Below are 10,358 nucleotides of genomic sequence, written 5' to 3'. Positions count from 1 at the left end.
GCTGGAGGTGTCTGCACATGCGCAGTCACCGACTCCTCAACTGCCAAACGCCAGCGTGGAAGACCGCGTACCCCCACCCGCACCTCCCCTGCTCTGAGTTTGCGGCCCCAGAGACTTTAAACATGCGCACTAGCACCTGTGTTCAGCCTTTGAGCCCCGCCTCAGCTCGAGGCTCACCGCGCCTGGAGCGCACTGCGCAGGCGTGCCGCGGGCGCCCCGCCCCCCCGCGCAGGTTTGGCCCAATCCCAACCGAGGCGCCAACACGGAGAGAGTCTGCGAGCGGAGGGAATGGCGGGGCGGCTGGGGCCTCCGAGCGCCGAGCGGGTGGGAGCCACGGACCCGGCTGAGAAGGCAGGAGGTAGTGCTGGGCCCCGACGCCCCTGGCAAGGGCGGCCGTGGGAGGTGGGGCGGGGACACGCGGCGGCCCCCCAGCCCCCGCTCCTCCCGCCGCCGAGGAAACGCAGGGTCACCGCCGGCAGGTCGGCCTCGGCTGTGTGAAGTAGCCCCGGGGACACCCTTTCTGTTGGGCCGAGCGGCTCTCTGCGCGCAGCTCCTGAGTGAGCCCCCTTCCTCTGTCCTCGCAGCCACGTCTGGGCGTCCCTGCTGCCCCAGAACGGTTCTTACCCGGGCATTCTTTTCCGAGGCTGGGTCCAGGCCGGCGGCACGCAGCGTCCGCGTTTTTTTTCTCCCTGACGCCGACCTGAGTGAGCTCCCAGCTCCGGGGGCAGGGGTGGCGCCACCCGGCCGCGCGGTGCGCTCCTGGAACACTCCCCTCCCTCGAGGGGCTGAGCCTGCCCTCGCTCCCTTCAGACCCACCTACACTGGTGCAGCCTTGGGACCCGGCGCGGCTCCGGGGTGTCTGTCCCGCAGAGGAGAGGAGTGAGTAGCGAACCTTCGCACGCAAGGCTCGCCTGGAGCAGAGCGTGGCAGCCAGGCATGAGGAGGAAAGTGGGACGGATGCATATGCACCCCTTGTATTAAACGCCTCCGATGGCCGAGGCTGCGCCAAAGGAGCCTTCCGGTGTGGCTGTTTCAGGTGCCTCCCATAAGCTAGTCCACGTGGGTGGTTTAGTCACTTCACCAGTGGCTGAGTTTGCGCTGCTATAATGCAGTACCCTAACCTGGATCGCCCCGTGACCACTGAACTTTGCTTCTCGTGACTCCGGAGGCTGGAAGTCTGGGACCAAGGCATCGGCAGATAGGGCGTCTGGTGAGGACCAGCTCCCGGTGCCTGCGTGACCATCCTCTGGCTGCATCCCCCCGGGGGGAGGGGGCAGGGCCGGGGAGTTGTCTGGGGTCGCTTTTATAAAGGCACTGCTCCCATTCGTCAGGACTCCGCCATCATGACCCAATCACCTCCCCAAAGCCCCATCTCCTGGCACCATCACATCAGACCAGAGTATTTCAACATGCGTTGTACGGTGCTTACTACATAGGAGAGTGTCCTTGCCCTTTGCGCTTCACACCGGGGACTTCTGGGGTAATGAGGCCTTGTGTCTGCAACTCAGTCTCAAGGTTCAGAAATGTTAGCAAATGGGGGATCGGATTTTTTGTTAATTCAACAGGTATTTCTTGCCAGGCTAGTGCCCGCCTTATGGCGGGCACTACATAGGCAATAGAGGGTAAAAACAGTGCAGCTCACTGCCTAGGCTATTAATAATACCTGGGGAATTGGTTGCCCAAACAAACTGTAAAAATCAGTTTGGGGTCACTTGGGCCAGTTAGCTTTAAAAAATACAGCCATATGCAGAAGTGTGTATGGTGAAAGACAAACCTCCTCCTTCCTAGTCCTACCCTCCAGAGGTAACTACTGCTGAAAATACTTTGGTGATTCTGGCCACAAATTATCTGGACGTGGTATGCATATGTTTGTAGACTGGCATATATTTCGCCTCTTTTTGTAGCCAATTGGGAGTCTATATGCACAATTTTTTACTGACTTTTCATCTGTCTAGGGTCTCCTTCCATGTTTAATGCATAATGAATCTACCTCCTTTTCAATGGCTGCACAGTATTTTGTTGTGCGGATGGATTGTACTTTTCGGCTGATGGGCATCCAAGTCGTTTCCCACTTTTGACATGACAAATACTGCTTCCGTGTCTTTTAACATGCCTTTTGCATACTTAGATGAGCATGTCTCATACATAAATTCTTAGAACTGGAATTAGGCCTTCAAAATGCTGATGTACTAAAACTGTCCTCTGAAAGGTCACATCAGTTTCCAGCCTATATGTGAATTTCCCCACATCATCTCACTGGCCATTGTCAGACTTACTCATCTTTACCAACCAGATAGGTACGATGTGCTGTTTTCATCTCATTAATCATGACTGATATCGTATATCTTGTCAAATATTTATGGGCCATTTGTAAAATTTTTGCTTAACTGTCCCCTCCTTTCTTCCACTCTTTGAAAGCAGTGATTGTTTACCTTCTTTATATTGACTCATTGTTTTTTTTTTTTTAAGATTTTATTCTAAGTACTCTCTGCACCCAACATGGGGCTCAAAATTGTAACCCTGAGAGCAAGAGTCACATGCTCTATGTGCCAGCCAGGCACCCCTGACTGGTTGCTTTTTAAAAACTTTTTATTATGGAAAAATTTAAGCATACACAAAAGGCAAAAACAAAGTATAAAATTACCCCCATGAGCCCATCTTTTCCACTTTGACAGTTATAAGCTTTTGGCCAACCTTGTTTCCTTTTTATCCTCACCCACTCCACTATTTCATTTTGAAGCAGCACAGGCATCATAGCATATCATCCATAAATATTTCCATATGTATCTCTAACATCTCTAAAATATAGTACTGTTTCCAGAAAACTAACCACAGTAGTACTGTCCTATCTGAATAACAGCTACAATAGTTCCTGTGTCACCAAAAACCCAGTTTTCAAATTTCTCTGATTATGTCACCAATATTTTTTAAAGTGCACTTGTCGAATCAGGATCTAAATACAGTCCGTTTTTGAGTATTGAGTATATGTCTTTTTAATCCCCTTTCATCTGTAAGGATCTTCCTTTTTTCCTCCCCCCCCCCCCAAATTTGTTAAAAATCCTGATTTTTTCCTGTAAAGTTCCCAGTCTGGATGTTGCTAATTGCATCCCCATGTGTCCTGTGTTCCTGTATTTTCCCTAAATTAGTATTTAGATTAAGACAATTAAAAGGCATTACTCTGACTTCGTTTTTGGCAAGAATCCTATATTGTATTTTTACATCAAGTGGCTCATAATGTCCATTTATCTCTCTTGTGACGTTAGTACCATTAATAATCACCAACATCTAGTTCATTAAGGAATTAAAAATAAGTGCCTATATTGGTTATAAACAAGTGAATATGAAATATTCTACTGACAAGCTTCAGAGTAATTGATTATGTATATAAAATAGCTCGTATTTATGTGCAAATGACATGGTGTCTTATTAAATTTTCTTACTATTCATTGTGGTTTTTTTTTAATAAGACTCTAGAACTTTCTAGTTAATTAGCCATCTGCCAGTTACAGTGACTTTTGACCCCTTGTTTCCAGTTTTGTTTTGTTTTTTGCCCCTCCTTTCTTTTCCTTTCATTATTACATCATGAGGTTTGACCCAGTCTTGAATAGTACAGGCAGGGAAAGTTCACCCCTCCCCTTGCCCTGAGTTTTATTAAGGGAAACTCTGTGGTATGATTTCACACTTTAGGAAAAGTTGACCGTGAAATAGCCTGACTCCTCTCGAATTCAGTGTCTACCTCAAGACAAGCGGCAAGAGCACCACTCTGGCTGGAGATCTGAGCCCCCCTCAGCCCCATACCAAAGTTATTGGACCCTTCCTTGGGCCCTCTCCTTTGGGATTATGAAGCGTTTGGTTGTGTCTCCACAGGGCAGGCCAAGTCCTCACAGAAAATTGAAGACTTGATGGAAATGATGAAGAAGTTGCAGAAAGGTCACATGTCTTCTCTGTAACTGAGGCACAGCCTGAGCTTTGGGAAAAGGCGGAAGTGGATTAAGTTCCAGGACTCACAATTCACAACCTTTGGAAATTAACCCATTGGCTCTTTCCTACTTTTTAAAACTTCTTTGAAGTAAAAATATAGCCCAAGGATTTGAAATTAAAGTATAAGGGGATAGAAGGCAAAACGTTTCCCCCAAGCCCCCTTGCTAGCCACCCATGTGGTCCCCACCACACTCAGTTAAATCCAGGTTTTCACCTTCACCTCCTTTCCCTCCACCTTACCTCTGCTGCTCTCTGCTTGCTCACATGGCTTCTTCTAGCCATGTTCCCACTTCAGGGAAGGCCTTTTCACTGACTACCTACCACCCCACCCAGGAACTGCCCTCCCCTTGATTTAAGGCCTTCAAGAGGTCTTCCCATATCTGAAGAGCATGCCCCACTCCTTCGTGCTTTAATTAATTCCTTGCCCCTCTATTTTTCTTGATTGCGATGACTAAGCCTGACTCAGTATCTCTGTTTTTTCCCTTGTATCCTCTATCCAGAATGAGAGTCCCTGTAGGGCCCCCAACTCCCTCTGCCTGCCCTGTCATCTCCATTCAACCTCCTTTCCTCCCTACAGCGGGAAGCCTAGAGCCCAGGGTTGAGGCCCTGATTAATCGGATTAATGAGGTTCAGCAAGGTGAGCTCAGGGACAAGCTACATGATTTGCAGGGCCCCTGGTTACAGGATTACTAAGTATGTATTTCAGGACCACAGCAGCAGGTCAAACCAAGGGTGGGTTTTTCTAAAGGCAACTGCTGTAGTCACATGTCCATGAACCTGGCCCTGCTGCCAACTGAGACCAACAAGAAGGGCTGGGCTCTGGAAGCCTCATTTCTTGCCCTGTAAAATGTGTCCTCCCCACCCCCTGCCCAGTTTGCTTGAAGACAAATGTGAAATGTCACTATTTGCAAGGAATGGTGTAGTTGGATGTTGCCCTTACACGTTGTCTGGTTTCTTGTTTTGTTTTGGTTTTTTTTTGGCACAGCAAAAAAGAAAGCCAGTGAGGAGCTGGGAGAGGCCCGGACTGTTTGGGAGGCCCTGCAGAAGGAAATGGACTCATGTAAGCATGCAGGGGGTCGATTACCCAGAGGTCCCCAGTGTCATGCCTTCCTGAACTCAATATTCTGGACCCTTAGCATTCTTGCTTCGGCCAAGGGCTCCTGCCCCCTCTGCGGCATCAGGTCCTACCAGTCTCCCACTCTGTACTGTCCAAGCATACTCCCACCTCAGGGCCTTTGCTAGACTCTTCTGCCCCAGATACCACTGGTTTCTATTGCCATACATCATCACCATCAACTCTTAGCTTGAATGTCCCCTTCTTAGAGAAACCTACCCTGGTCATCCCATCTAAAGACAGCACCTTGTCCCCACCTGATCACATTCCCCTTACTGCTTGATGTGTTTCTTCATAGCCCATATCCCAGTTCATATGATGTGTCTTTCTCTCCCGTCCATGTAAAGTGCACTGGCATTCTGCAGGACCCTCACATTCAACCCTTTATCAACATCAGGGCCCTTTGCTGCCACATCCGGGAGTGTGGGCACAAGATGGGAGGGGGCTCAACTCAAGGGGTCCACAGTTGGGATTGGGGTACAGTTGTACCAAACCGCCTGTGTGACTGTGGGCAGGTATGCTCTCTGAGGGTGCAGTGGGTGGTACCTGATGCCTGAACATGTTACTGTGTTTTCCAGTGAGTGGAGAGGAAGTACGTCTGAAAGAGACCTTGAACAAAAAGCAAGGTAATTGTAGTTATTCTGTGTCCAGGCTTTTGCCTTTGTCACCCTGCAGAGGCAGTGTGACAGTCTGTCCACAGCAGCTGAATCCTTTTGAAACCTGAATCCGCTCGCATCCCTCCTGTGGCGTCCACCAGACCTGAAGCAAATTACAAAGCCCAATCCGGTGCCCACGAGACTCCACGTGATCTGACCATATTAACTATGCCCAGGCCTGATGCTTTAATGGGTTCTCCTGGGGCCCTTCGTTCCTATCCCTGCAGAGACCCTAAGGATCCTCAGACTCCACTGCCAAGAGAAGGAAAGTGAGGCACAGAGGTAAGACCTTCCAGCTGGGCCTTGCTCTTCTTTCCCCTTCATTGTGGGGGAGGAGAGAAAGAGGGAAACTCAGTCATGGACCCAGAGCTCTCATTTCCTCCGTTTTTAGAACGGAGAGGTCAGATGCGTGTCTTCCCACCTTGGACCCAACAGTAGGCAGTAGTGTTAAGAACACTCTCACTCACTGGGATAATCATTCGTTTGCTAGAATACCAAATTCCTTTGGCTGTTTTTTCTTCTGTGCCTGTCACTCTTCCCAAAATAGACCCTTGGCTGTCTGTCCACTCATCTGTGCCTTCATTGAGGCATCAAGCCATTGCGTCTCTCTCTATTCATCGGGACCCTTCATCCACCTCAGTATTTGTGAATCCATCTCTCCACTTCCTGAACATTGGTTTAGCTTATTTTGTGACCAGAGTCACTGAGCCCTGGCATACCAAGACTGGAACTGTGTGGGGAAATTGGGATGAGGTGTGTGTGTGTGTGTGTGTGTGTGTGTGTGTGTGTGTGTGTTCGCAGTTGACCATGCCCCGGTGACTACACTGTTCCCAGGGGGCACATGCTCATGCCCCAACCCATGAAGTTACCAGAGAAGGACCTCAATTTAGAAGGCTACAACACACCCCAAGAGGAGGCGGAAGCTCCACCCAGCCCCATCCTGGGGAGACATTCAGAGAACATGACTGAGGGCTGCTTTGCCTCTTCGCAGGAAGCAGACCATGCTGCAGGAGTGCAAGGAGCGAATTTCTGCCCTGAACTCCCAGATCGAGGACGAGAAGAACAAACAGAGGCAACTGAGGTGAATCCCAGTGCTCCGGGCCAGGTGGGGGGTGAGGGGGCAGTGTGCGAGGATGGGTTGTAGGTGCAGGTAATATCAGGGATGGGGGTTAGAAGAGGAGCTGGCTGACCTGAGGTTTGGAAGGTCAAGGTGGGGAAGGTGCTCCCTGCCAAGCAAAGAACATGGGCAAGCCTCCCGTGGTGTGTACATGAAGACCCCTGGCCTGGGCCTGGCTGGGGAGGGGTGTCTCAGCCAATGGTCCCTCATCTTGTGTGGCCGGCCCCCAGGTTGGATTTTGAGGAACAGCTGGAGGATCTGATGGGCCAGCACAAGGACCTCTGGGAGTTCCACGTGAGTCACTTACAGCCATTCCTCCCACCTTACACATCTTCCCTAAGAGTCCCAGGCCCCAAACTGAAGGTCACGCCTCAGGCCTCCTTCCTCTCGCCGGCTTTTGAGCCAGCCTTGGTGGCCTAACGTCAAAATGGCCCTCAACTCAGTGCCTCATCCCCACCCTCACTGCCACCCGGTGTCATCCTCTTCACTGGTCCTGCCCGCCCTCTCTGCTGCTCCCCCAGGGCCCTGCGGTGACCAGGAGGAGCCCTGATGAAGTCAGGAAAGGTTATCCATAGAGAAGATCCATGGATGTGTTTGCAGCCATGACTGCCACAGGGCAGACAGCGGGGAACCAAGCAGACTGGTGTTTGCCCCCTGGGGATCCTAGATACCAAGTGAAAGGGGCAGAGAGAACAGACGTTGGGATAGAGAGAGAGGTTCATTGAAGAGGCCACGTAAGGGGAAGAGAAACGGCAATGCAGGGCTAGTAAATGATTCTCCAGGGAACACTTCTGGTTAGTGATGCTTTTAGGATCCCCTGTAATAAATGCTTGCCTCACATCAAAGCTTCCAAGATTACCGAACGTTAACCACCTGGTGAGCCTCTCAAGCACAGCATCACAGGTATCTGGGGTGAGACAGTTCCAGGTGGAGAGGATGGCCAGTACAAAGGCCCTGAGGCTGGAACGTGCCCTGTGTGCCCAGAGGGCCCGAGTAGTAGGAAGGGAGGCAGGCTGAGTAAAGACCAGATCCAGGTAGGCTTGTCTGAGGTGCATGGGGGTAGGCTGAAACACATGCACAGGCCTCCTTTCTACCTACTCAGAGACCAGAGCAGATGGCCCAGGAGATTGGCGCCCTGGACAGCAGCAAGGAGCAATTGCTCAGGGAAGGTGAGGCCTGGAGATTGGGGAGGCCCTGATTTGCCTTGCACTGCCCTGCTTATCTGTCCCTTCCTGCCGCAGAGAAGCTCGTGGAGGCAAAGCTGGAGGACGTGAAGCATCGTCTGTGTTCCCAGTTTGGGGCTGACGGTTGCTCGACCACTGCTGAGGGGCTCTTTCTCCGCAGCCAGGAGGCAGCAGCTGCAGTGTAAGACGAGCAGGACAGGGACAGGGACTGGGGTGGAGGGAGGGAGATGCCAGTGCTGATGCCCACCCCCCTCAGACATATGTTTGAAGAGGAGAACAGGAAGGCCCAGGAGCTCCTAGAGGCTGCTGCCCAGCGCCATGAACAGCTGCAGCAGAAGTGCCAGCAGCTACAGCAAAAGAGGCAGAGGTGCGTGTGGAGGCCCTCCCCCCAGTCCTCTAGGGGAAGGTGGCTGAGGCATCTCTGCTCCCTTTTCAGCCTGTCTCCTGGTCTCTTCACAGCCTCTTGTCCTTTCTCCTCCCCTTCCCCCTCCCCACACTCCTACCCTACCTCTGTCTGTCCAGGCTTAAGGAAGAGCTGGAAACGCTTGGGGTGCAGATCGCTGCTCAAGCCCAAAGCACACAAGATGAAGGGGCTGGCCCAGGAGAACTTGTGAGCCCTGGGTTGGGTGGCAGGGAGCAGAAACAGCTCATGCAAGGAGCTGGGTGCAGGAAGGCAAAGAAGGGGATCGAGAGTCCTCAGAGGATGGTCTTTGGGGAAGGGTGCTCCCACAGGGCACAAAGAAGACAAAAATGCAGGGGCTGGCAGTGTGGAGTGGGAAGAGGCAGGTCCCAGGGAGGGTGTGGGCACAGGGCTACATGGACATTTCCCTCCTCAGACTCTGACCTCCCACAGGCCAATCCTAAACTCCTAGGAGTCAGCAAGGAGAAAGACCCAGGGCTGCCCACCAAGCAAGGCCGTAGTATGCCCTCCTAGGCAAGGACTCTCTTTGCCTTGGAGCATATTCCATGAACTTCGGGAAATAAAGGCACTATTTCAGTACAACTGCCTCAGCTGAGTTTATGCAGAGGGGGTAGGGCTTGTCTGGCCCCTGACACTGTGTCAAGCCTTGGCCTCAGCCAGAGGGCCACAGCAGGCCTCCCTACCCTCATAGTCTCTGGTCTGCTCCTTTCTAGGACTTAACACACTGTTCTGGGTTCCCAGGCAGAAGGATGCAGGTCTGCAAAGCCACAGTGTGATTGTTTCTTTAATTCCTCATTCAGGCCTGAAGTAAACCGAATCCCAGAAATCTCAACAGCAGGGATGGAGTCAGTCAGTCCCTTGCCCACAGTCTCCACTGATTAGCTGAGAAAAAAAAAACATAATTGGAGGCCAAGTGTAGTTTGTGCCTTCCTGGGCACAAAATATGTAACCGACACCTGTCACAAGAACATAGTGTCTTAGAAATCCTGTGTGCTGGGAGTCAATCACCTAAGACTCCATGAAAATGCACTCACCCAATAAAGGGCAGCAGTGCTCCTGAGCCAAAATACAGTGACTGAAGTAGGAAGAGATTCCTGGTCTTGAAAGACTCCCACATCCAGGTAGGACACTAACATGGTGGGATTGCAGAGATCCAAACAGGCTGCCTGGAGAGCACTGTTTCTGTGGAAGAACGGGGGAATGTGACATGGTGGGAAATTACTCCGTCAGAGACACCAGGCATAAATCTCCCAGTTTTCTGACATGGAGTTAAACAGACCTGTGTCATAAATGAATTGGTTACACCTTATCAGAACAACTCCTGCATTGCCTGGAAATTAGTACATTCCCCTGAGTAGCAATGGAAATAATCACCTTGAATGGCAGCAGTTCAGCTAATTTTGCAGCTTCAGGTGATTCACAATAAAAAAAGACACATGAGAGGCGCCTGGATGGCTCAGTTGGTTAAGTGTCCAGCTTTGGTTCAGGTCATGATCTCATGGTTCGTGGGCTCGAGCCCTATGTCGGGCTCTGTGCTGACGGCTCAGAGTCTGGAGCCTGCTTTGGATTTGGGGTCTCCCTCTCTCTCTGTTCCTCCCCTGCTCTCCTTTTGTCTCTCTCACTCTCTCAGAAATAAAGATTAAAAATTTTTTTTTAATTAAGTAAAAAGACACATGCTTACTTCAACAGAAGCACAAAAGGCCTTTGACAAAATCCAACACCTATTTAAATTTTTAAAAAATGTAAAATCTAGGAATAGTCTTCTTTAATACTTACCAGTGAAATGTTTAAAGCACTTTAGGGTATGTTCAAATACTATTCACTGTACTAAAGTTCTAGACAGAGAAACAGGACCAGGACCTTCCCCACCCCTGCTCACAACCAC

The 10,358-nt window shown here is 50.7% G+C and overlaps 1 protein-coding gene and 1 long non-coding RNA gene across 4 annotated transcripts; one reads left to right on the top strand and one right to left on the bottom strand.

Annotated features, from left to right (window-relative positions):
- Nucleotides 1-215: 215 nt before the first annotated feature.
- On the top strand, nucleotides 216-9,049 carry SYCE1 (synaptonemal complex central element protein 1). 3 transcript variants are annotated; one of them, XM_019432302.2, is made up of 13 exons: nucleotides 216-358; nucleotides 3,868-3,930; nucleotides 4,559-4,618; nucleotides 4,967-5,041; nucleotides 5,674-5,721; nucleotides 5,979-6,033; nucleotides 6,743-6,832; nucleotides 7,099-7,162; nucleotides 7,971-8,037; nucleotides 8,110-8,233; nucleotides 8,309-8,419; nucleotides 8,575-8,662; nucleotides 8,906-9,049. In XM_019432302.2, exons 1-13 carry the CDS (start codon nucleotides 289-291, stop codon nucleotides 8,984-8,986), a joined length of 996 nt encoding a protein of 331 aa, XP_019287847.1. In that variant the 5' UTR covers nucleotides 216-288; the 3' UTR covers nucleotides 8,987-9,049. The 3 variants fall into 3 exon arrangements, with proteins under 3 accessions (XP_019287847.1, XP_053766093.1, XP_053766094.1); XM_053910118.1 differs by having other exon boundaries at nucleotides 3,868-3,931; nucleotides 4,563-4,618; XM_053910119.1 differs by lacking the exon at nucleotides 3,868-3,930.
- On the bottom strand, nucleotides 2,572-10,064 carry LOC128779053 (uncharacterized). Its single transcript, XR_008424991.1, has 3 exons — nucleotides 9,508-10,064; nucleotides 4,922-5,019; nucleotides 2,572-3,967 (listed from the first exon to the last, which is right to left on the bottom strand). It is a non-coding gene; the product is annotated as an uncharacterized LOC128779053 (long non-coding RNA).
- Between the last annotated feature and the right edge of the window lie 294 nt (nucleotides 10,065-10,358).

Source organism: Panthera pardus, unplaced genomic scaffold, assembly GCF_024362965.1.
Source record: "Panthera pardus isolate Hobbes unplaced genomic scaffold, ASM2436296v1 HiC_scaffold_22, whole genome shotgun sequence".
Classification (NCBI taxonomy): Eukaryota; Metazoa; Chordata; class Mammalia; order Carnivora; family Felidae; genus Panthera; species Panthera pardus.
Note: the sequence above shows the minus strand (reverse complement) of the source record. Positions and strands in the feature narration are given on the sequence as shown.

What these genes read in the sequence shown, in the direction of transcription:
- SYCE1 (XM_019432302.2), top strand. Translation starts at nt 289, where the DNA reads ATGGCGGGGCGGCTGGGGCCTCCGAGCGCCGAGCGGGTGGGAGCCACG. An exon ending in GACCTTGAACAAAAAGCAAG is followed by an intron (nt 5,722 to 5,978) that starts GTAATTGTAGTT and finishes CTATCCCTGCAG; the next exon opens with AGACCCTAAGGATCCTCAGA. An exon ending in AAGGAAAGTGAGGCACAGAG is followed by an intron (nt 6,034 to 6,742) that starts GTAAGACCTTCC and finishes GCCTCTTCGCAG; the next exon opens with GAAGCAGACCATGCTGCAGG.